This window comes from Diadema antillarum, unplaced genomic scaffold, assembly GCF_040938485.1.
Source record: "Diadema antillarum isolate AM-2024a unplaced genomic scaffold, OU_Dant_1.0 seq00000130_RagTag, whole genome shotgun sequence".
Lineage (NCBI taxonomy): Eukaryota > Metazoa > Echinodermata > Echinoidea > Diadematoida > Diadematidae > Diadema > Diadema antillarum.
The window spans coordinates 649,409-676,545 of NW_027271208.1; the positions used below are offsets into that span (position 1 = coordinate 649,409).

Below are 27,137 nucleotides of genomic sequence, written 5' to 3' on the forward strand. Positions count from 1 at the left end.
AGCATAAAAAACTTTGTGTGAAAAAAAAGAACATTTTGTGTACACAAACTACAACTGAACCCAGCATTATATGTGGGACTATTACGATAATTTTTCGCTTAGGAAAAGAGTTTGTCAGCAATTCAAAGTGGCAAAAATGTGGTCATGGGGCACTGCTTTATGATAAGACTTCCTTTACCTAGCACATCAATCATATTTGTGATTGTGGAAGAAAAAGGCAATGTAACATAGTGTTCTTGCATTTGTCACCCCTCAGTGCTCCATCCTGTGTTTGTGCTTTGTAATATGACGTAAGCCAGTGACTGGAGGGACTTTTGAGTCATGTCTTCAGAATATAATGCATAAACAGGACAGCCATCTTCAAGTACACAAGTACACAAATCTGCATGTAAAGGCAGGAGACAACTTTTTCTTTTTTTCATCCTTCTCTACCACTCCATTTTTGTACACTATATTAGAGTTTGCTTTGATGATTTGTTTAAGAGTTGCCATCATGTTTTGCTGTTGTATACTCTGTTCATTTCAAAATGTTTTGTCTCTGTCTTCCTTGATGGTACAAAAGAGTGAAATGTATGCGATTTTGTTTTGACAGAAAATGAAAAAAAAAAATCAACTGAACCTGAATTCTCCATGACTAATATCAGGCAAGAAATGAAAGGCTACAAAATAATTTTGTATTTACTTTAAAACAATACAAACTCTTATACATACTATGATACCCCCTCGACAATGCATCATATGTATCTTCAGAGGAGGATTAACTTGCTGTACACAAAAATGACCAAGTACCCAATGAAGTATTTGAAATCATACTACAAATATCTACTTTTTTTTTCTTAACAATGGACTGATCTACTAAACAAGGCATTTTCTGTGTGTTGTTTAATACCAACCAACGATGCTTGGGGCAATAAATATGTCACAGAAAAAGCAAGAGGATATGATTTCAGCATGAAGCTACTCACGCTCAATGCGTAAATGTGAATTTTACAGATGAATTCAGAGTCATTGTTCTCAGGAATGCAGCAATCAGACAGTCCCAATTATCTGATTTTTTTAAAAGAAGTGACTTAATGTCAGATATATCATACATGTAAAGCAACTTGTGAACAGGGAAGACAGCAGGACAATGGGTTACAATACAGTAAATGGAGAACAGTATCTTTCCTTCACAATATTTCCAGATAAGGCAACTATTTTTCAGCTTAACAGATCAGAAAAAAAAATATTCTTGCTTAAATCATTTTAAAACTACCAAATTTCAGCTGAGGTCATGGTATATCACCATCTTGGAAAAAGCATAATATAGGAGAATAGCACAAACAAAATTGGCTGTGTTCTGCCAAACTGAAGAGTGCCACTTGAGTCTCTATGAATCTCTCAATTTCATTCGAGAATGGGCACTGGGTATTAACCCATTGAGGATGGCTGATTTTGGTATAACACGCATTTCCCATAGACACTTGCCCCAGTATACTCGGGACTCATCCTTAATGGGTTATTGAAGAAGATTGCACCATTGGTTGATATCAGACTCCAAAAACTGTATTGTATTTCACTTTAAACATAGAAATATTTGCAGTACAACATACACTGTACATTCATTTTTGCAGATTTTGGGCTACTTTTGGCTAGCACAGATTCTAAAACCTGCAAAAAATATCTGAACAATTTTATGTGCACATTTTAAATAGGTTGATTTGTGTGCTTCGTCAGATGAAAAACACTACTACAGTAGAAGTATGTGCGTATGTATGTGTCCTAGTATTAATTTGAGCGTTTGAGTATGCTAGCAGCTTTCAATGCACACCATACAATTGAATGGATCATGCATGTGTAGTTGTACTACACTGATTTTCGTGCATGGAGATGTCATATAAAATTCTGTTCTTTTTGTAGACTTGATTAAAACATACAAGTGAGCAAATTTAAGATCCCACCAATATGTTTTAAGCTGCTCAGCATAGTATACAGTATAGCTGTGGATTCTTTCATAAACAAACAAAACTAGTTTACAATATAAAGTTAGGATTTAGAACGCTGCTTGAGCTCACAAGCAGAATTATGCTATAATGTGCACTAGAAAGGCTTACAGGCAGTGTGTGCCAAAATTACAGACCTTTAAGGGGAGATGTGTTCTGCTTCAAACCCTGGCATAGGCCAGGGCCTGAGTAGCACCGCTAAGTCTTGGATTATCTACAATTCTTAACACTTTGAGAGTGCCCAAACCTGCCACATGAATATTACAATCTTACACAAGATTTGAGCTCGAGGCAAATGGTAATCAGACTCTGACTACATCAAGTATGACCTGCAAAGCATTTCGTCTCCTCTTTTGAAAAGCAGGAATAAACTGCCAAACATCACTTATTACACAGAGACATTCGGTAATAATACCAATAATTGCTACATGTATGACATATAGCAGAAGTCTGCTGTGTTCACATGTGTTGCAATACTAAATAGCAAGCATTTGATGTTCCCATGCCTTGCTTGGTATGTATGAGTGCTCAACTGTGGTTTAGCAGCACAAAGAGACATCTCCTTTTCTGGCTCACGGTGATATGAACACACAAGTCTGAGTCGCCAAATTCCATCATCTGAGGACTAACATGAGAGCTACTGGTCTGTGTTGGCTATGCTCCGTAGAACATACTTGACCGTCCATGCAAAGGCTGCGAAGCCTATGATGACCAGTACATTTGCCATGGTGCTCCCTACGATACCAGGAGCATGGTCAGGCTGGCCATTGAAGTTATTCGTCCGTTGCCGTGCCTGATGGTGGTCCGTTGCCTGGGGTGAGCCAGACTCTGCTCGCTGCTTCATTTCCGCTTCCTCTTTCTTCAGTGCTTCCGCAATTTCCTGGTGTCAGAAAGATCATTGAACCATTGTAACAGGTACATATTCCTCTTCTGTATTATTTAATGACCTTCCTAGCGTTTGTTTCAAAAGTGCACAGTCATCAGAAAAATATGTGAATTCGGAAAATGGAAAATAAAATTTGAATGTTAATGGATATGCAAGATAGTCAATTTTTGTCAATTTTCATGAAATCCTTGCTCTGTTCTCTTGAGTACAGCAACTGTACAATGTCATACCTGTAAATGCGATCACCAGCTTTGTACATAGATTTTCACGAATTTCCACTTTCCTTGGACATGTTGGTAGACTATCAGAGCAATAGGAACTTCAAAATCTGGCACTAAATCACATAAAACAACAAACTCTAACACAAATCAAAATCAATGTGAATGATTAGGTATTGCTTTAAACAGAGAATGTTATATTTCAAATGTTATATATAGTGGACTTATCTTTTTAACCAAATTATGTGGAAGTAGTAAAATTACTTGCGACATATCAAGAGTCTGTGATAACAGTTTTTGTGTGTTTGTTTGCCTTTTTTTTTGAACAAGCTAGAGTACATTGTACTACAGATTAGATACTTGACAGGAAAGCTTCATACTTTATGGCTTTGCTCCAAAAGGTGAAACATAGCACAGCTAACTCAAACTTTTAGGGACTTAAATTGTTTGGGAATTTTGTTTGAATCATTTGTCACATATAACGGCATGGACTAGCTTACCTGCGCAACATCAGGAAATAGCTCCACAAATGTTGTATTTTTGATGTTGAATGCCCCACTGTCATGGGCAAACTGCTTTTTCTATGAAGAGAAGTGTTAACATACAATGTGTAAATACATCAAGGGAAGAGAGAAGTTATTGCGATGGAAAACAAGAGACCCGGGGGTCACGCGCTCACCCGAGTATTGCAAGTTCACCTTCCATGCATTCTTGCAGATTCTTACCTGAGAACATTGGAAACTTATGGTGGGGGTAGCTTTGAGAATGGGGGCATGGTGTCCATTTACGTATTCCATCACACTGGTAAAAATACCTGCCAAGTACACTGTACTTAATAGAATGTTGGATTATGCAGCTTGGGAAAAAGGACTGAAAGCCCTATCACTTTTGATTAGAACTAGAGAAAAATAATATTGAATATTCATTAATTTAGGAGGTTTGGACCCCCTGGGGCCCCCAAGGAAAGCATGGTGCCCATTCAAACACTTTGAGATCTTATCCCTATGGGAATGCTACTTGACAAGTTTGGTGAAAATCCATTACCGGTATGTTGTTTTCAGCAAAAATTTGGACCCCTCCCCCCATCCCATCCCGCTTCCTTGGGTCCCAAGGGGGTGGGGGGGTTGGGGGTTGGGGAGGGCACCCCTGATTCTCCCATGAACAAACTTGAAACAACAGTCATCAATATACTGACTCATTGTATTAACTAAGCTCAATCACTTCCAGTTCTAGAGAAAATCTGTAAAGATTCCTTACAGGAGGGGGGGGGGGGGGGGGGGCATGGGGGCCCCCTAGGTGGGGCATGGTGCCAATTTGATGGAATTGAGATTCTATCCCCCTAGGGATGCTACCTGCAAAGTTTGGTGAAAATTAGTTACAGGGTTTACAAGAAAAAGCTGAAAATTTACAATTTTGGTCCAAATTTAGGCCCCCTGGGGCCCCCCAGGTGGGGCATGGTGCCCATTTGATGGGATTGAGATTCTTTCCCCCTGAAGATGCTACCTGCCAACTTTGGTGAAAATTCATAATGGCATTTTCAAGAAAAAGATGAAAATGTACAATTTGGGCCCCATTAGGACCCCTCCCCACCCCCCTCCACTGGGTCCGAAGGGGGGCACCCCTGATTCCACCATGAACAAACTTGAAACTACAATCATCAATGTACTAATTCATAGTATTAACTTTGCTCTATCACTTCTGGTTCTAGAGAAGAAGATTTTTTAAGATTCCTTAATTTTGGGGGGTTTGCAGAGGGGGCCCCCAGGCGGGGTATGGTGCCCACTTGAACAAATTGAGATCCTATCCCCCTAGGGATGCTACCTGCCAAATTTGGTGAAAATCGGTCGAGGGGTTCTCAAGAAGAAGATGAAAATGTAAAAGTTTACGCACGACGGACGACGCACACCGGACGAAGAGCGATCGCAATAGCTCACTTGAGCCTTCGGCTCAGGTGAGCTAAAAAAAGTTTACAAAGCAGCTTATTCTGCAGAGAAAGGATAAATTATGTGCATGAAAGTGCTATTGTGAGTGATATCAAACCCAAACAGAATTGAAGGCTTTTCTCAGGTTAGGCAGCAAAAAAAGACAAACACGTGTGGTAGTACATATCAGCAAAATCTTGACATACAAAACTTGTATCTTGATATCAGATCATTATGTGTCAAGGAACTGTCAACTCTGTGCTTTTCAGCAAAAGAGCCAAGTGAGTAACGTACGTTTGTATATTACATTCTCCATGAATGAATAGGTTTCTAAACAGTACACAAACCCTGGGTCTTTACATATCTTTTTGTTTTTCATTGTCATTATTGGATGTAAGAAACATACACGACAAAACCCATGAGATACATTGTATGTGCTTGGTATTTCCTTAACCTTATGTACACAAGAAAGTCATGTTATAATGTGAATTCTTTGTGAAAGAAGAAAGATCCATTATCAACAAAACAGCAAAATTTGCACATATGTCTTACTACCCTACCATACAGAAAGTTGCAAGATGTGCTGGTTAATAAACACCACTGACTGCTCATTTCTCATCATGGAAGTCACTATATAAATGGTCTTGATGTGTATTGCCATTTCAAAGTCACCCACTGGGAGATACCATACCAAATGTTAAAAAAAAAAGACATTTGATTTTTCTCTCAATTCCAGAAAATTCTCTTCCTACTCATTTTTTGTTAGTTCTGTAGGAAGTTCTATGACTGAATCATTTTTTTAAAATACCAAATACCATAACAATTGTTAGGATGTGGTAACTGGGAATGTTAAAAAAAAGACTTCTCTATTATCATCATCGACATTATACTTGATTTTGAAACAAATGTATCAGAAATATAAAGGTGAAAATGTGATAAATGCAATGCAAAAACTTTACTCACCACAAAATCTGTAGTCTCGATGCTACCCCACGTTGGGTTTTTCTCCACCATGAAACTGAGCAGGCCTGTGAGAATCGTTGACACTGACCAAGCTGGGTTCCATGTATCAGGGTGAAAATCACTAATTGATAAGCACAACCTATTGCGAGAAAATACAAATGTGTACAAATTGCAATATCATGATATGTAGATGACTGTCAAAACATTTGTCGCAGGCATCAAAGATCTGTATGCCCTCAGTAAACAAACTCCCATTTCCCCATTTGCTACCTTTTACTAAGAATTCTAGGCCTGTTGGTGCAGTGGATTCGATTATGGTTCATGAATAGCATATCTCAGTTATGAACTACAAAACATTGAGAAAAGAGTAATTGCATAATCTCGATGTTTCAAAGTCACATCACCACGGCAGATTATCACATATGACATGATTATTCTTAAAGGCATAATTTATCATTTTGCAGAAGAAACAAAAACCCAGCATTAGTGCTTCAAAATAATTCTAAAATGTGAGTTAGGGATAGAAACAACTAATGTGAACATTTGAACCAGTATAATCAATGTTAAGTATTGTTAAATATACAAAATGTGAACAATAGTTATAATAAAAATGTTTCCAGACCAATCCGTCTACAGTTACGGTTTAATGAAAAAAAATAGTGATATCTCCTTATATTTTCGTGACACAACTGACCTACACATACGCATCAAAAATGATATCTTGAACATTTTTTAAATCACTGCTCCCAAAGGTAAACAGGACCTTTAAAATGCACTGAAATGCATAATAAGCTCAAGTGCATCCTGGATTAATTTCTGTATTTATCCCTAGTTGCAAGGTACAAAGTAACGGCACATCACAGATCAGAAAATATCTTTTATGAGGCACACCTGTGATACTATATAGGAAAGTGTGACCATCTTTAGCAAGTTCTTCTAACACAACATAATTTACATCAAAATTTAAAATAGCATCTGTAAAACTATAAGAGATTAATATTTCACAGACTACAGATAAAGAAAGTTTCTATCATTACCTGCTCGTAATTAGTGACCTGTGTATTAAATCCATGGAGATTTCAGAATGCAAAATGAAATGGGTTAAACTAGGCAGCTGCATTTTGCATGTACAGTACCTCAAAAAGACTACATTACCTTGTGTTAACCTTGAACCGGCCATTGGGTGTGATCATGTAGATGCTTGGAGGCTTGAAGGGAAATTCTCTTGGGAATACAAGCTTGCCATGATAGACACCACCCTCATAAGGCGTGTCCTTGGGTCCCCTCACCACATAGTGCCTGTGAGTGGGCAGAAGAGAGCATGCAGTAGATGGCTGGGATGATACACAATCAACGCATTTGGCATTGTACTCATCACTAAATTGACAATCACTTTCACATGACAAACACTGGTACTCACCATTCAACAAAACCACTACTCTGTGGATACTGAAAAATTTAAAAAAATGGATTCTGGTAAATCTTTTTTTCCCCTTTTAAATCAAGCTCCAACACATGCTCTGAAACTTTGCCAGAGGGTAATTCACTTTCATATCCCCTGTACAAAATAACAAAGCAGGGAAAACTAACTACTTTGCAAAGATACTTTGTAGGATAGAGGATGCTAAAAGCTCAAGATATAAGGCATTATAAGAATGACATGTACACACTTGTTAAAAAGAGTCAAGTAATGTTCCACAGACTTATTCCATCACCTTCATCCTTCAATACAGCCCAATAAGGTGTGTCAAAAAACTGAATTATCAAAGCAATATTTCCTGCAAACTTGAAGGATGGCAACACCAGCCAACACCAACATTTGTTATTGATTCAGGATTGATATAGTGTCATGAACTTACCATTCTAAGATATTTGAAGGTAGTGGCTCAGCTGTTACATACGGAACAGGGTCCTTTTTTAGTCTCATGTAGTCTTGTTTTAAGCGTGCAGCAGCTGTTGTGTTCACCCGCTTGGTACTCATCCTGCCGAATTACGTTAGGATTTGCAAAGAATGATTTTCAACCCTGTATCCCAACTTTCTCCTCTGGAGTGTCCTTGTGAATAATGTCACCTCTTCTGAATTAGTCTGGCGTTGAGGATCAAGAGTGTCTAGAGTTGTTTCTGGAGTACCACGTAATTACAATCTGCTGTTCACTGCGTCAACAGGTATGACCAGAAAGGATTACATATATTGCCTGTAAAGGTAAGAAAGAAATAAATTGTAAAAGTGCAAAAGGCTAGGTTTTTGCAAATGGGCATGACAGTGACAGTCTCCACACAATTGTGAACAATTTATAATAGCAAAAACAATAGAGGTCAAGTCAAGTCAAATCATATCAACTTCACTCTTAATTTAGGTACTTTAAGAGCTTGTGCAGTCCAAGCTGAAAACTGGGTTATGTACATGAGGCTTGCAACTCACAGTGGGGTATGGGGTATGTGCAGCAATAGCAGAATTAAACTTGTAACAGTGTTACAAAATACTAGTACAATGTTGTATCAAATTGCCAGCAGTAGGCTCTCTACCAGACAGAAAAATCAATCTGTACGGAGGAGTAAATATCGGCTCTCCTCGGAAGTAGTCGGACCAGACGCTATGCAAAGCATGGCGTCCCTGTGTGATGCTTGTGTACAGCGAAAGGGCTGTGTATAGTTCTCTGAAGGCGGGTCTTGTCTGTGAAGCCAGACAGTCTCTGTGGAACATAGAAAGGTATATCCTCAACGACCACATACAGACTGATCTTTCGGTCAAACTCTAGCTCTAGTCCCTTCTGTATGCTTTCTTACACATCGACCACCCTTTTTGAAACGGACTGCGTAGTTTTGGCACACAAAACACTTGTACAAGTTGTAGTACGCACTGCACTGTGCGCAGAGCATATAAAAATGTATTGGCTTTGACCGTTGATGAGGATGTGTGGGGAAACGCGAAAATTCACTGCTCATGTTCATTAATGGTTATAATCAAGAACAAAATTTCGAATGAATATTTTAACCAAATCGTAATGTAAATGTCAATGCATTTTCTAAAAAGCTTTGTACAACACGGTGTTAAATACAACTGGGTTTGTGTGCATTGTCTACGCAAAAACATTGGTCGGTCTAAAAAAGGAGTGGCACCACGGGGAGCTGAAAAGAGGCAAGTCAAGTTCAACGGCAATATTTTTGCACTGAAACTTCGAATTGAAATGGGAACAACAGCATTTAATAGTGCTGGATTTTCTCTATCACGTTGGTCAAATTTTTACGTGAATTTCAGTGTTAAATATTATCAAGCAAATAAAAATTAGGCAGTCGATGAGTAACATTATTAGTCATGTGTTAGTTAGGTCCAACCATACTCTTACTAAACTGTTTGGCAGTAAATAGCCTGGGGTGGTATTCTGAACACCGTTTTATCTCTGTTGTAACTTGTGTTGTAACTTGTGTTGTAAGTCTGTGAGTTATAACACCGCTAAAACAGTTGTAAATCGGTATTCTGAAAACTGTTTTAACGGTGTTGTAAGTCATGATAACCACGCCCATCGCACTAATCATATCCAATAGGAAATATTGTTAGAAGTAGCGTCTAAGACATTTCAACCAATAAGATTGCTCCCTTGGGCAAGTGCGCCTTGCTTAACTCTGCGCGTTTTAACAAGCGCTCATTCTCTGGCGTGCGCACAAATAGGACAATGGTATGCGCAGATAAAGAGAGCCAGAGATAAAATAAAGTTACAACAGAAGCTTGATCATTATGCCTTCTTACCGGTTTTGACGTATAGTTGGCGCAGTAGGGGATTCACAAAGCTATCTCAGATTGAGTCTTTGTATTTGAAATTTTGTTTAAAAAATAAGAAGATATCTGGCGTTCATAAGAGGAACCCAAATTTCATGGTTTATGTGGAACTAGACGCTTCTAAATTAAGTTAAGCCCTTGCAATGCCATGTTATCATTATCATTAAATATTATTGTTGTTGTTGTTGTTGTTGTCACTATCTTCACAAGATATCTCTTGGAGAGCATTATCGCGTAAAGTTCCATCATGGAACCTTAGACTTCTAATACTTTTCTTAGGATTCGCGCCATCCCCAGCAATAAATATTTTTGAAACAACCAAAGGTACTGATAATGAATTCTTTTTGGTGAAAATAGTGAAATCATATTAAAAAATATTTAATATTTTGAAAGATATTTTTGAAATAAATAGTGCTTAAAACAAGTTAGTGCCGACGGTGCCGGTAACCTTTCTGTTCATGTGTTTGTGTTTTTATCTATGTGCATAATTATGCTACGCGTATGTACTTGCAATGTTACTGTTACCAAATTTTGTATTGTGGAATGAGTTTACGTTTTGTCAAACTGCTATATCATTTGCCTTTCTGTACATACATTGTTTTTATTTTTTGTATATCTTTTTTATTTTGAACTCGCATACCACAATATTGAGTTGATGAATAATCTCACTATCTAACATAAGTTAAAACGAAAGTTACAACGGAGTTATAACACCTTCCACCCTGTTTTATCTCAGAAGCATAAATTTGCAAGGGGCATGACTTACAACAGAAGATAAAACAGTTTTCAGAATACCGTGTAATCTAATGGGTGTTCAGGTTTGCGCCCACTGTTACGCGCGTGCGCATACCCTAAGACAATGGTATGCGCAGGCAAAGAGTGCGCAAGATAAAACACTACTTACAACAGAAGTTACAACAGAAGTTACAACAGAGATAAAACGGTGTTCAGAATACCGATTTGTTACAACAGACTTACAACAGAGATAAAACGGTCTCAGAATACCACCCCTGATCAGACATCGTGCTTCACACGGCGTCGCGTCCCCATACAGCGACACAGCTGCAACGTAACGTAGGGCTGTGAGCCTGTGTACATTAGTCATAGGCAGTAAATCAGTTCGGGAAACCCACTCACAAGGGGGGCCCCTCCTTATAAGTAACCCGCCCCCCCTTATAAGTAACCCCGTCCCCCTTATAAGTAACCCCCGGGGCACCCCTTATAAGGAGTCTCCACGCTTTTTTGCAAAGCAACGCGAAAATGAAAGGACTGCGGCAATTCGCTTGATTATGTCCATAAAGCTTCACAAGTTTCCTAGTTACTCACGAAATTTGAGCAAAATCGGTTTGAGGCATCATATCTAAAATCATGGATTTAAATGCGATGTCAAACGACCCATGCGAATGCTGAAATGCGAGCGATTACTGGCGTGAGTGTCGCCAGGCGTGGCGGCGCGGCAATGCTTGAGTGCAGACGTGGCGACTGAGTACGGTACTCAGTCGCCACGTCTGCACTCAGTACGGTACTCAGTCGCCACGTCTGCACTCAAGCACTGCCGCGCCGCCGCGCCTGGCGACACTCACGCCAGTAATCGCTCGCATTTCAGCATTCGCATGGGTCGTTTGACATCGCATTTAAATCCATGATTTTAGATATGATGCCTCAAACCGATTTTGCTCAAATTTCGTGAGTAACTAGGAAACTTGTGAAGCTTTATGGACATAATCAAGCGAATTGCCGCAGTCCTTTCATTTTCGCGTTACATTGCAAAAAAGCGTGGAGACTCCTTACAAGGGGTGCCCCGGGGGTTACTTATAAGGGGGACGGGGTTACTTATAAGGGGGACGGGTTACTTATAAGGAGGGGCCCCCCTTGTGAGTGGGTTTCCCGAACTGAAATAGACTACCACGACTACAGGCCTGACTGTTAGACTTTTATTTCCTTTTTATCTAGAAACCTTCTTGTCTAGCACTCTAGTCTAGATTATTAATATTGACACAGTGTGACTGGTGGTGCCACTAGTGCAGCACAGTGGTGGGTCTGTAACAAATTGACAATGTTCTGAAACTTTGAGTGCAGTCCCTCCAACAATCATCAGCTATATCATGACAATTGCAATTCAAGTTCGCCCCCTTTAAATCTAATTTAAACGAGATCTGTAAATTACCACTGGACTGTGCACTGACACGACTTTACTTAGTCTGTAAGAAGACTCAACATTGTTACCGAGAAACGTATTAAACGATACGAGGTCGAGAGTCAGTACACTACTAGTACTACTAGTAAATTTAGTACATTGTCATTAGTACTGATTACGCACAGGAGCAAATGGCGAAAGACAGCAGGACATACAGTTTGTAGGCCCTCTTTAGGCTAGCCCTAGTCAACTACAGTAAATTTACACATGTAGTTCAATACATGTACCACATAGATTTTGTGTGCACTCGACTCGCAGCAGCAGTTTACCTCAGACGGAATATCTGGTAGATCGGCATAATGAAATCACTTTTTGTGTATATTGTATACTCTGGTCACAGCCAGTTCTCGGTGACCTGTCCGCCTGTCTGCCTGTCAAGCTGTCTTGTTTTTGATTGATGGACTCCCACCGCATAAGTTACGTCAGTTGCTGATTTTTGTTCTCATGCGACATGACAAAGTCCTGTGTGTGTATTACGTGACCAGCACGGTAACGGGTGTGTACATTGACGGCGTACGGTATAAGGTACGGACGGGCGCGCGTTCAGGGAATATACCGTCTACGTACTGTTCCTCTATGTATGAATACTTTTCTTTGCCCTCCTGTGAACGCACGGTCGTCACGACACACACACACATATACACACACGTACACACACACACATGCACTGGCAATTACACGTTGTTGCTCGAGAAAAAGAAATACATTGAAATACAATATAACGAAATGAATATATATGTAGCCCTATATCTCACTTTTTTTTTTTTTTTTTTTTTTTTACAGTTCACTGAGAAGACAATGCCTTGGTATTGCTTTGATGGAGTAAAGCAACCACAACCTGCTTCAAAATTTCGGTGATGGATTTATGATTGAAATTATACCATGTAAATAATATTTCACTCAAGATAATGTATTAAGACAGTCATCACAAAGTAGTTGCAGATCAGAATACAGTAAACTACGGACGATGACATGTTACATAATTACTAGTAATAGAACCTCTTTGGAGCAACCTACTAACCGTAATTTGTAATACTGGTGTAGTATTCTGAGCTGAGTTATTGCGGGACTGATAATCAGGCGCGCCGGAAGCAGTTTTGGATTGGGGGGGGGGGGGGGGGGGGGGGGCAAACATTGGAGGGGGCTCAAGATTAGACCATGCATATGTTACACAATATACACATACACACACACACACACACACACACACACACGCGGGCGCACACATCTATTATATATATATATATATATATATATATATATATATATGTGTGTGTGTGTGTGTGTGTGTGTGTGTAAAGTGGCGTATACGGTGGGTCGAAACATGGGGGGGGGGAACCATTAAGTAATTTTAGACGGTCTGTATGCTTACAAGTGCGTGTGTGCGTGAGCAATAATGGGACTACTATACATTACGGAATGTGATACATTCAACAACACAGTCATTGAGGAACATTGTAAGTTTTCCTTACATGGATTATGGAATGACGGTGTGAAACGATCGACAAATTATATACTGTCAGCAACATAAGGTGAATGGCATAACAATAAAATGCGAGCGAGCGAAGCGAGCGAGCTTGAAAATTTTGATATTCTACAGTTCCCAAACTGGAGTTTTAATTGTAGCTATATATTTCGCTTTGGAAATAAATGGGGGCGCATCGGGCGCAACTGCTGGCAATTATTGGCAGCAACATTAGGAGAATGGCATAACGATTCAATGCGAGCGAGCGAAGCGAGCAAGCTTGCAAATTTTGACATTCTACAGTCCCAAAACTGGGGTTTGTAGCTATATCTTTCACTTTGGAAATTAATGGGGCGGCGCAGCGGGCGCAACTGCTGGCAATTACTGGCAGCAACATTAGGAGAATGGCATAACGATTCAATGCGAGCGAGCTTGAGAATTTTTTGACATTTTACAGTTCAAAAACTCCCGTTTGTAGTTATATCTTTCGCTTTGGAAATTAAGGGGGGGGCATCGGGCGCAACTGCTGGCAATTACTGGCAGCAACGTAAGGAGAGTGGCATAACGATTCAATGCGAGCGAGCGAAGCGAGCGAGCTTGAAAATTTTGACATGTTACAGTCCAAAAACTCCCGTTTAGTAGCTATATCTTTCGCTTTGGAAATTAAGGGGGGGGGGCATCGGGCGCAACTGCTGGCAATTACTGGCAGCAACGTTAGGAGAGTGGCATAACGATTCAATGCGAGTGAGCGAAGCGAGCGAGCTTGAAAATTTTGACATTTTACAGTCCCAAAACTCCCGTTTGTACCTATATTTATCTTTCGCTTTGGAAATTAAGGGGTGGGGGCATCGGGTGCAACTACTGGCAATTACTGTCAGCAACATTAGGAGAATGGCATAACGATTCAATGCGAGCGAGCGAAGCGAGCGACCTTGAAAATTTTGACATTCTAGAGTCCATAACAACTGCCGTCGTAGCTATGTTTTTCGCTTTAGAAATTAAGGGGGAGGCGCACCGGGCTCAACTGCTAGATGCGAGCGAGCGAAGCGAGCGAGCTTGAAAATTTTGACATTTTACAGTCCAAAAGCTGCCGTTTGTAGCCATATTTTTCCCTTTTATTCATATATATACATATTTATTTTATTTGTTTATTCATTTATTTTTATCATTATTATTATTATTTTTTTTTTTTTGGGGGGGGGGGCTTTTTGGGGGGCAAAAATGCGTTTTGCCCCCCCCCCCCCCATTTTTTGGATTGGGGGGGGGGGGGCGGCCGCCCCCCTGCCCTCCCCCACTTCCGGCGCCTATGCTGATAATAGCTCCATGGTTACACTCAATTTAGTTCCTAGTCAGTTACTTCCACTATAAAATTCTAAATTGATGATGACGGCAGCAATAAGCGTGAAATTTATAATTATCACATCGATGTAAACGAAACTACAATTAAAAGTGTAAATATTTTCACTGAATAGTAATTATCGGATACAAGCGCCTCTGGGCGATGACACCGTGATGTTATCGCTTTCAAATAAACCACGGAACACATAGGCCTACTTTTCAAATATGTTTGTGGATTAGTAAATGCAGTGATATATCACCATCAACAATACAAAAAAATATTGGGCTATAATGATTTTGATTCTGGAGCCCGGTGACATCTGATCAGGGAAATAAGATGCATGAATGAATAAATAAATAAATGAATAAATAAATAAATGAATAAATAAATGAATAAATAAATAAATGAATGAATAACTAAATTAATTAATTGGTTAATTAATCAATCAATAAATACTGCTACTACTACTAGGTCCCTGAATGATAATGATAAAAAGAATAACAATAACAATGATAAAGAGAATTCATCATATCAAGTTCTAATTTTTGTATAAATAGCCGACAATGAAAAGGCGATTCGCTTGATTTATGCCTCTTTCAGAAACAGGGGAAAATATGAAACTCTTTTGTATGATAATGTGAGAGGCTCTGGTGAGAGGGCCTACCAAGAAGAAGGAATTAGTGCATTTTTCATATAAAGTGAAATTTTGTGATATTCTCTTTATATTTCCTTTACATTTTTGCCCATGCATGAAGTCAGGAACAGTTTTTGTAATTCTCTCACAATCCAGAGATGGCGGCACAGAGTCATAGTCTGCATGCACCATTATGCGAGTGCTGTTTACGTCAGCTTCCGGGGGTATAGGCCCTATACGTAGTGTAAATCAGGGCCGGCGCAGTGTTTTCAAAAGTGTGGGGGCCCACTTCCGGGTTTCATGAGCTAAAAAGCAAAAAAAAAAAAAAAAAAAAAGGGTCCTCAGCTCATCTCTCCCCGTCCACTTCCGGGTTTCCCCAGCTGACAAGCAAAAAAAAAAAAAAAAAAAAAAAAAAAAACAGGTCCTCAGCTCACTCTCTCCCCTCCCATTTCCGGGTGTTATAAAAAAAAAGGTCTTCAGAGAAAACACATAACCTTACCGCCGCCATACTTCAAGATCTCTATCTATTTCTATTTTAGTGCCACTTGCGTACTTCCGGGTTGAAAAAAGTGTGGGGGCCCAAAGTGATGACACCTTATGTATTCATTTGTATGGTGCACAAAAAGTGTGGGGGCCCGAGCCCCCACGGCCCCCACGGCCCCCACGGCTACGCCGGCCCTGTAAATAGTAACCTTTTTTTTACCGTCCGCCCAAGGTTTTTTTTTTTTTTTAATTGTTTTACCTTATTTCGAAGATGTTGAATCTAAATGATGCAATTCTTCCATCCATGGGAGATCTTTTCAGATATTCAAGATGGCCGCTAACACGATGGCCGCCATGAAAATGCCCATTTCCCATCAAACGAATCAATGTAGGTGCCTATATAGTTGAAAAAGAATAGTTTGATTTCGATGGTACTGCATCCAAATATGCATGGCTGATGCAACTCCTACATCCTTGAGGATATCGAGACATTCAAGATATCCACCTAAATCAAATTCTCATATAGGCCTATTTCCTACAAATGGTGAAAATTGAAAATATTTGATGGTTTTACCCTCTTTCGAGGACGTGCTAAACCCGAACTGGTTAGTGCAACTCTTGCGCTAAGTAACTGTTTGTTTGATAGTTTTTCTTTTGAGATATCCATAATGACAGTTAAAAAAAAATCCAATATACTATTATTTCTTAATGAATAGTATAACCAAAAAAAAATATATATATAATGGAGTGTTTTACCCTGTCGAGGGTACTGAATCCTTATCTGGTTGAAGCAACTCTGGCATGCATCTCAAAGGGTTTTGAGATATCCAAAATGGCCGTCTGTTGAAATATAATCATTTCCTTACCAAATGATAAAAAATTAAAATAATTTCATTCTTTTACCCTATTTCAAGGGTGCTTAATCCTTATCTGGTTGAAGCAACTTTTGCATCCCTGAGAGTTTTATAATATCGACGATTGCCGCCAATTTAAAAAAAAAAATCAATTTGTAAGTATTTCCATATAAATGCTGATTTGAAAATAACCGGATTGTACCATATTTCGAGGGCGCTGAATCATGGTTGATGAAACTCTTGCATCCTTGAAGGCTTTGATATATTCAATGTTATAATTTTTATTTTGAGTTTGACGGCTCTCTCAAGGACCGGACCCTCAGACACAAAAATCACATTAGTTGGAGTTTAGATGCGTAGCTGTAAACCATGTGATTTTTTTTTTTTATTGTTTTTCATGGTTTTTTTCTTAAAGTTTGATGTGAGGATTAGGATTAGGGTTATGGTTATGTTTGTGGGTAGAATTTATGTTTGGCTTAGCGCGTGCTGGGCTGATATTTCATGAGAGGAAAATTTATCGCAGGAGCAAAAACGATCAGGTGACCATTTCTCAGATCACGTGATACTAACACGTCTGCAAAAAAATAGTCTTTCGGTGAACGGAAATCAGATTGGTCCGGGCCACTCGCGTCCACGATTCATACGCGAAACACACATACAAACAGCGGATTCGATCGCTTTAGGTGCGTGCAAAGACCCTACCAACCTGCTACATACGTTGGTAAGTCACCAATCCCCATCATTAAATGTTTGCACCATTTTGTTTGTTTTGCGTTTCTCATTAGATGGCTGAAACAACGGCTGTATCTAGTATCTGTATCTGGATACCGGAACCCGGGCCGGCCCGCGGGCCAGGCCAGGCGCTCCACTGTCTCCATGCACTGTGCTGTGGGAGCCAGCCCGAACGCTACGCGTTCTGGCCCGAGCTGGTCGCAGTTAATTAAGTAGATAGGGCATTGGCAAACTACTACTCCTGCCGAAGTGTACACTACTGAATTCAACTGATTGATATGATTAAATGAAGACGTATGTTACGCTCCCGTGGTGGTGATGTTGACCAATGCAGTTACTGTGTTGTGAGCCGTTCGTTCTCGAGCGAGTGCAGTATGAGCAGCATGCAGCATGGGGGTCTGCACAGATCTCGCGTCGTGGCGGCATACGTACCCAGAGATGGATCAGCACTAGCCCCGGAGACCGCGCCGCTATACGCTGCACTGCACGTTGGGGCTGGTCGCAGTTAGATCAGCACATGCACAGTACAGCACAGTGGTTGTTTCTTTACAAGTTGAACTTAAAATTTAAGATTGACAAAAAATTATTGATTGCTATGTGTGTCTTCAATGTCGCTCAACTCTCTAATGAAAATGAAGATTTTGGAGACTTTTTTTCTTGCAGCCATTGATAATAAATTTACAAGATAAATTATTCAATGAAATTATTCTGTAAAACATTAATGATAATTTCAATGGGTGGTGATTAGGCTAATGGAATTGAATAGGGAAACCAGTGGCATACCATAATTTTTAGTCAATCTTAGAGCTTAGATCTAGTTCAACTTCATTAAACACCCCCTGGAAGAATGAGTAGTGCAGAGAACATAAACTGTACTCTTTATGAGACTACAGGCCCGCCCCACTGGACTGGGGACTACACATTTCAGACTAACTATACACAGCCCTGTCGCTGTACACAAGTGTAAGTCACGACAGGGCTGTACGGTGTGGACACTACATAATCTCAGGATTCCGGGGCGCCGACTCAATTTTGAATTTACTGCACCATATTTCACTCAGACTACATCAGAGACTCCAACTCTACCGCTTTCGACGGGAGATCTCCCTCCGAAAGCCCATTTTTGCAAAATCTCCCGTTCTCCCACTTGAGATTTAATTTCTCCCGCCTTGGATCTGTGTCTCCCGCTTGAAATGATTTCTTTTTTTTTTGTCTTCGTATGTTGAAAAATAGGCCTTAGATAGCACGAGAGAGCATCAAGAACCCTAATTATTAGAGCTTCCAGGGCCCAAGCGGGCCCCGGACCCCGGCCGCAAGGAACTTTGCGCTCGTGATATGCACTTCGCGCACATCAAGTTGGAGTCTACCGTTCGCTAGGGGTTTCAGGTGGGAGAATCTCCAGATCAGAAGGTGCCCGGGGTTGGAGTCTCTGCTGCATACGGTGAATACTTTATCTGTTTAGCTACCATTGCATCTTTGGCTATCAATATTGAGATAACTATTTCACAACTTACCAAAAATGACACTTTTTTTAGTCCTGTACGTTGCAGAAATTGTAAAAAGGCAGACATGATTTGAAATGTCGGCGGCACTGCGAATGGTGGGCAAAGGGGGCGCTGTTGACCATGCGGGCGGTACAAACTCTGCAGCGCGTGCACGAAAGAGTTCGACAGGGGGTGTTGACCCCATCAGCACACACGCCGCGCTCGCTACGAAGCACTTTTGGTCACGCGTGCACAATTTGCATAGCTCAAAGCTGGGGAAGATTTATTTTGAGTTGCCCAGCGATGATCAGCATTCCGGTTAAAATTTGACTTTTTTGCTCAGTGAATGTTGCATGAGGACTCACTATGGATTGTTATAAAATGGGTTCAAGAATGTAGCCAATAGGAAGCGCTGAAATGAGACACACCTCCTTCCTTTACTTCAGTACAACTGCACTGCCTGTAATCCTATGGTAGATTGCCGATCGTCTGTGCGCGCGGCGGCTCCTTTGATGAATTGCATGCATACGCGTACGCGCTGTCAATCCTGTAAACAACTTCTAGTTCGGGCTGCCGGCCGGCCGGCCTGTCTTCCCTTGTGCATAACATATGTGGCGTACGTACGTATACTGTACTATACGTACACTTTGTACAGTACAGTAGACCAAGCGTTATGGGACCGGACGCGTACATGGAGTCACTTTGAAGAGCAAATCCAACGATTTAGCAGGTTAATTCTCACGCCGTTTTCAGAGTATGTTGTCTAGTAGGCCTATATGAGGAGTCTATATCAAGTCTTTAAGGTAAAGGGTGCATATTCTATGTAAAATAAGTAAGTTTTCATGCGGGTGTCCGGAAACCCAACCCCCCATTATACTTATACTGTATGTGCGGGACTTCCGCGAGTGCGACGTGCGTAAAAGTTTGGGACGAACATCTTCGGACGTCTTGACCCACAAAGGTACCTGAAAAACGCTGAAAAATGATGTTAGTTTTCGAATTTTCGACCCATTTTATAAAACAAATGATGCACAGGATTATTTCGTGGCGTTAGTGTAGGCGTAGCTCACTCTCGGGTATTTACAATGTAGTGCAACATGCACTCGGCTTCGCCTCGTGCATGTTTCACAATTGTAAATACCCTCGAGTGCACTACGCCTACACTAACGCACTCTATCCTGTGCATCATTTGTATAATATACCATGCTCATACAGTAGTCCAAGCATTTCAATTCACGTGAGTGATTCGTAAAATTTGTGATAATTTCAACAGTTTGTTGTTGTGTGGCTGTGTTCGAGGGGTTTGTAGATATGTGTATCACACACCGTCAGATGCTGTGCTAGTGCACGGTGTCTGGTCGGGCTAAATTTAGACATATCAGACCGGATGGGACAGCCAACTATAAAGTAAAAGAGGGTCTAGATTAGACTGCAAGTCTAGTAGAGTTATACACTGCATTTAAAAAAAAAAATCAAAAAATTCTATGCATGCAAAAGAAGATTAGGATTGAGATTAAGATTACAATGTTATCTAAATCTCATATTTCGCAAGAAGTGAAGAGATAGGCATTACATGTCTGATGGTAAGTAGAAATCTTATTTTTCATTCCTCCTTTCCTGTATTTATGTGCCACATATGATGTACTGCAAATAGAAAATTTCAAACCTCCTTTCATGTCCTTATGCACACAGGTGTGACGCTGTGATGCAACACCATTACGATGTCACGGAACATGCGGAGGTTTCTTTGGCAGCTTTTGCTGTGCATACCACTCTTTTCACTCTCCGCCATGTTCATTCTAATGATGACATGTGATGACGGCCAAGCAGGGTTGAAGGATTGCAAACAGTCACCCTTGTCTGTGGAGAGGAACCATGACAGTGGAGGATCTGATGACCAGAAAGTAGTGAAACCGCTCTCTGCATTTGTCGTTGTATTAGTGATGTCAGGGCCCAAATTGCTGGCAGGACGACAGGCCCTGCGAGAGACATGGCTGATGCTGAAAACTGATGAAGTTCTTGTGAGGTTTGTCATAGGAACTGACGGCTTATCAGCCGAGCAAATGCAACTCCTTGCTCACGAACAGGAAAAGTTCAAAGATTTGCTCTTTCTGCCTGACCTAACCGACAGTTTCAGTGCTCTTACACAAAAACTTATTGATATGTTCGTGTGGTTGGATCACAATGTTGATTACAGTTTTGTATTAAAAGTTGATGATGATTCCTTTGTGCGCTTAGACATGGTTCTTGCAGAGCTTCAAGGGAAAAACAGAGAGAAATTCTTCTGGGGATTCTTTGATGGACGAGCCCGTGTCCACAGGGCAGGGAAATATGCCGAAACTGACTGGGTCCTATGCGATCGATACCTGCCGTATGCCAAGGGTGGTGGATATGTCCTCTCTTCAGATTTGGTGCAGTTTGTCAGTGACAACTCTAGGTACTTGAAGAAATATAAAGGTGAAGATGTGTCACTGGGTTCCTGGCTCGCTGCAGTGGAAGTCAACCGCGAGCATGACACCAGATTTGACACAGAGTACAAGTCACGCGGATGCTCAAACAGCTACCTCATCACTCACAAGCAGTCCCCGGAGGACATGAGGCAGAAATGGCTGAACTACAAGAGAACAGGTAGACTTTGTGCCCAGGAGTTTCAAATAAGACCTTCCTATAGATACGACTGGCAGAAACCTCCAACAGAATGCTGTCAGAGAGAACAAGGTTTACCGTGATACACACAGAAAGGACACAGAGTTTTTATATTCTTTTGAAAAGAAATCATGGAAGTTTTTTCTGTATGTCATGCTGCATTACACTGTATGCTGTTTTGACACTTGAGGAACCCACGAATCAGATCCTGCAAATGAATCTGACTTGGCGTTCAAATGTTGTTTGCTGGCAGCAGGGATACTGGGGACCGCAAGAATTTTCTCATAACAAAATCATGTTAAAACAGATGCCCATGCAGTGTAAGTTGCCACATAGAATAGATGATGTATAATGTACAGGGTATGTTGAACTACACATGGTCATGACTCATTAAGCCTCTCTTGCAGGTAAGAGTCTTTTTGGCATAGTATGTGTGTATGTGTCAAATTCAGAGCATTTTGGATCAAGTGCATTTGTAAACACATGTATTTTGTAAACTTTTGACAGGGAGGTTGGGGAATTTTGCCACTCTGCTCATGTTGAGACCACCAGACTGAATGGTATTCATGAATACTCTGTTAAATACAAGTATGTGCATACATCGTGTAGAAAGGAGATGGGGAAGAATGGGTTGCTTCCAATAACAAACTTTGTATGGATTCCTTCCATCAGTGTGGGGGTGAAATCTGCTATTCTTAGCCTGAATATCACATAAATGTACAACCTCTCCTTTGACCTCATGCATAAATTGGTAGATGTACAGATGGTGTCACTGCATGTAACACTTACACTTACAGTGCTTAACGAATGTTACAATGTATCTCTCAACCCTGTAATGTTTGAAAAAAAAAAACCCACAGGAAAACAATAACATTTAAAAAGAAAAGATGGAAATCCTCTTGCTACGACTTTTATGAAACTTGCTCAATATGTTGTACAAGTTTTGCCAAAGACGGTGCTGAAATTCCATAGTGAGAAAATCTTTTTGAAAAAAAAAAGAAATTAAACCTGGTATCCATGTTTGCAGCTATGTACAACTCCTCGATATTGACCTACACGGAACATTGTTATATGTATCAATTTCTAACCCGGCACCATCTGTTGCCATTTAAATTGATCAGTCAGTATTACATTTTAGGATTTACAGCTGTGATTTGCAAATGGTATGTAAATTTGCAGTCAGGGGACTGAAATGGTAACTTGTTTACAAATAGAAATTATTTGTCAGGTGCGAATCATACAAATCCATTGTCATAATGTTTAATTCTCATTGGGTGTCAGCTCAATAAATACTTTTGTGTAGTGGTTGGTGGATAAATTTAGGATTTAATTGTGTTGCATTTGATGAGCTGTAAAGTGCCCATTATGCCTCAATTTATGCCTCAATTTATCAACAAACTGCCTGTATTGCATTTGCTATGGGTTTAGATTTTCATTTTTGTATAAACGTTTCTTTTGATTTATCATGCATGAAAAGAAAGAACAATATATATGAGGATGTGAAACATTAATGGTCAATGCTTATTTTCCATCAACTGAAGACACATTTTTCTATACGATTTGGTTTTGGACAGAGGAAAAGCTGATTATTGTCTGATGTATTTAGATAAATATAAAAACATTATAAATATAAGCAGGAGAGCGCAGTCTCACTTTTTGTGAAGCATTATTGGCCAGCTTCCCTACTACCGATGCTAGAATACACTGTATGTGCTCATGTATTGTGATGTTAAGATTTTCTTTTCTAGCAAACTCTGCTTTGTGTTCAAACTATTTTTGTATTTTCAGTCGGGTTAGTCATGACTGTACATCATTGTATCTCCGGGTAGTATTACAACTGTATTTGATATTACTGTGACCAATTAGCCAATATCACTGTTCAGGAAAGATAATGTATGTGTAACTTCATTATTACATACCTTTCTTATAAATTTCTTGTCCATTTTCAGCAAAACTTTCACTATTCCTTTGTGTCATTGAACTTACGTTACCTAAACTTGGAAACGATTTTCGATTTGAATAAAAGTAATGGTGCACTCATGCTAAAATGGCAGTTGCAACATCTGTCCCTTTGTATACTAGCGTAGTAGTAATTATCATGAACTTTGCATGTACTGTATGCAGGGCTCCACACTAACTTTTATTTTTGGTGACCCAAAGGCAAACATCCGACCTTTTTTGATGGCCGATCAGCCCACCAAATTCTTCATTTCTGAAATTCTGGTGGCCCGACGTGCGTTTTTGGTGGCCCCGGGCCACTGGGCCACTGTTAGTGTTGAGCCCTGCTGTATGACTCCATCATGACATTTGATTTAGTGTATCAATGAGGGTTGGCTTGATGGACTAATCTATCTGAGATGTACTTGGACAATGGCCCAGGCAACTAGGCAAGGATTTTTTTTTTCTACAGAGTGCCGGGATTGATTTTATATTTAGCATGTGAATTAAAATGAAACATAATGTGAAGATGTAGGAATTACAGTGAAAAGTGTTCTCTTAAAGTTGAGTGCTGAGCTGATGATACTTGAAATCGAATATGATGCAGGGGCGGATCCAGGAATTCTGTAAAGGGGGGGCGTGACTGATATTTCTGGTGCCACTTCCGGGTTTCATTTCATTTTTTTCTTTTTCTTTTCTTTGTTTTTAACGAAAATTAAAGGGGGGGGGGGGGCATGCGCCGGTTGCGCCCCCCTCTGGATCCGCCACTGTGATGTACATTGTAACATATGAAAGAGAGGTACATGTAGGTACATGTGTATATTCACATTTGCTCTACAAAACTGAATGAAACTGAAAATCCTGCACAGCTCCCCACCTGTGTGTGTGTGTTTTTAATTACAACAATGATTTGATCAAAATTACATTGTTCAATTCATTTCATCTTCATCTTTAGCTTTGTAGTGTAATCTGTAGATTCACAAATTTCACTCCGTCATTTCCTTGGCCTTTTTCTGTCTAGTATCATGGACCTATAATAGGTCCATTCTAGTACATGTACAATGTATCCAGTGACCAGGAAAAAGGATTTGATTTGAAGGACAGGGAAATCTAAAATGTGGTTTAAAAACTTAAACTACATGTAGTTTGTAGTCATGTTATTTGTTATGTCACATGGTACATGTATATGTCATGATTTATATTATTATCATTGTCATGTACTGTATTATCAAAATATTATTTTAACATGGTGTACTGTACTTCTTGCCATTTGTGTTTATATTTGCTGGAAAGTGAGTCTTTGTTGTACTGTATAGGATAATTAAAACAGTTATTTATACAATGCACTTCAATTGAAATGATATGTACACTTGTACTTGCGTTGTTAGTATGATGCAAGAAAGTATTTGAGATGTATGTGTGAGGAGACGAGGAGAAGACCTAGAAGGCTAAAAACTGTAACCCATATCCGCCGATCTACGGGATATCCCGTAGTTCACGCAAACACTGCGAATGCCGATCTACGGGATAATCCATGGCAGAAATGGCTTGGACAGTGCTTCTACGAAGATACTCAGCAGGATCCATAAGTCAGGATGTAGTGCTAAGGAGTTGAACTTAGGTGCTCATTTGCAGTGCATGCTTGTTGGTGCATTTAAAATACATGTATATGGTGCGAATAAAATCCAGTTCCTCAGTCTAGATGCTGAGTGGAAGAGCTCCCTTGAAGGCCTCCAATGAAGTGGCTTCAAGGGCGTTTTTAGGAAGCCCATTCCAAGCAGTTACGGTGTGTGGAAAAAATGAGTTCCGATAGAGTTGGGTCCGGGTAGGAATTGCCAGCAACTTGTTTGGATGGTACTGTCGTGTGTTGCTAACAATCATGGGTGATGTGTAGTGCTGTGCATTGATGGCTGCCATGTTGTGCTGAATCTTGTACATGAGGAAGAGGCTAGCAGCATTTCTTCTCCTCTCCAGACTTTCCAATTTCCCAAATGACGCCATTTATATAGCTTTATATTAAATTATAGCCTGTGAACTATGACCTGATATCCGTACAGTCCTTTGCATCACTTCTGTTACTGATGTTTCACTTGGATTCGTATTCACTTCTGAGGTTTACAGCAGGCTGCTGACTGAATCTACATCTATGTGAGATCGAACACTGCTGTACGTGTACGTATAAGCCTACTTTACTGTAGTCCCACCCATAGAGTCTATGAGTTTATAGACCATGCTAGTCTGCAGGTGCAGCTCTTTGAGTTATTATTCGATATTTCTTCATATTTGTAATAGTATGAGTTATATACCATCGGAAAGCTTACATTATGAAAAATTCAAAATTTATAGTTGTTTTTCTGCATAAAAGCTATGGATATTTTTCATTAGTGGTTTCCTTTGAATAAACGATGTGATTATTCATAGATATGGAAATCATATGAAAATATGAAATATTATGACGTCATATAATTCATGACATGATGCTTATTTACATCTTATATGAAAGGCCATTTCTTTCTCTTTCAATTGATATATAGTTTTCCATAGTTTTCTTTTCATAAGTGCCGGTGACATTACCTTGAATTTGAGACGGCACAGTTTAGTGAACTTATGGGAAATAGTCTCTGGCAGCAACAGCCTGTACAAAGACTGCATTACTGCAAAAGTGGATATTTTCATGCTACTAATTTTTCGCGCTTGGCGGGGTAAGAAGAGTTTCGCATGTTTTTAATTCCGCGGAATCAAGACATCACGCACAGGAACATATGGCAAAGCAAAAATATTCGCGTGCTTTTATTTTTGTGGTAGTTTCTGGTTGCGCGAAAATTTCAACACCACAAAAATTTCCATTCAGTACTCGACCGGCGGATATGGGTTAATCAAATTGTCACTAAGGGATAAATATGAACAATGACAGAGAGCTAAGATTGGAGGGGGAAAAGTACAGAAAGGGGACAAATTGTACACAATCTCAAAGGCTACCTATTAGAACTATATCATTTGATGCATATGGGTAGGTCAGTTGTACATGTATCACAAAACATTGTACCATATTTTTGTCCCCGCCGAACGAGTTCGAGCAGGGGACTATGAAATGGGCTCCGTAGGTGTGTGTGTCCGTGTGTCCGTCCGTCCGTCCGTGTGTCCGTGTGTGTGTCCGTGTGTGTGTCCGTGTGTGATCAAAATCTTCAATTTGCTACTTCTCTGTCATTTATGAGCCAATTTTGATTCTGTTTGCTTTATATGATAGCACTACATGGGAGCTTTGAAACTTCTACACAGAATTTCAGTCGTGAACTTTGACCTTGACCTTTGACCTATATTGTACATTTTGCTACAAAATGCTACTCCTTCGCCATTTCTAACCCGATTTCGATTCCGTTTGCTTTATTTGATGGCACTAGGTGAGGGCTTCAAAACTTCTACACAGAATTTTGACCTTTGACTTCTTTGACCTTTGACCTTGATTTTTGACCTGTATTGTACATTTGGCTACAAAATGCTACTCCTTCGCCATTTCTAACCCGATTTCGATTCCGTTGGCTTTATGTGATGGCACTAGGTGAGGGCTTCAAAACTTCTACACAGAATTTTGACCTTTGACTTCTTTGACCTTTGA

At 40.0% G+C, this 27,137-nt stretch overlaps 2 protein-coding genes across 2 annotated transcripts; one reads left to right on the forward strand and one right to left on the reverse strand.

The window, feature by feature from the left end:
• Positions 1 to 767: 767 nt before the first annotated feature.
• Positions 768 to 12,396, reverse strand: LOC139727412 (ubiquitin-conjugating enzyme E2 J2-like). The gene is made up of 6 exons (XM_071638366.1): positions 12,216 to 12,396; positions 7,831 to 8,166; positions 7,127 to 7,270; positions 5,972 to 6,110; positions 3,587 to 3,667; positions 768 to 2,862 (listed from the first exon to the last, which is right to left on the reverse strand). Exons 2-6 carry the CDS (start codon positions 7,950 to 7,952, stop codon positions 2,620 to 2,622), a joined length of 729 nt encoding a protein of 242 aa, XP_071494467.1. The 5' UTR covers positions 7,953 to 8,166; positions 12,216 to 12,396; the 3' UTR covers positions 768 to 2,619.
• Positions 12,397 to 17,326: 4,930 nt separating this feature from the next.
• Positions 17,327 to 24,619, forward strand: LOC139727413 (beta-1,3-galactosyltransferase 6-like). Its single transcript, XM_071638367.1, has 2 exons — positions 17,327 to 17,442; positions 20,630 to 24,619. Exon 2 carries the CDS (start codon positions 20,659 to 20,661, stop codon positions 21,664 to 21,666), a length of 1,008 nt encoding a protein of 335 aa, XP_071494468.1. The 5' UTR covers positions 17,327 to 17,442; positions 20,630 to 20,658; the 3' UTR covers positions 21,667 to 24,619.
• The last annotated feature ends 2,518 nt before the right edge of the window (positions 24,620 to 27,137 follow it).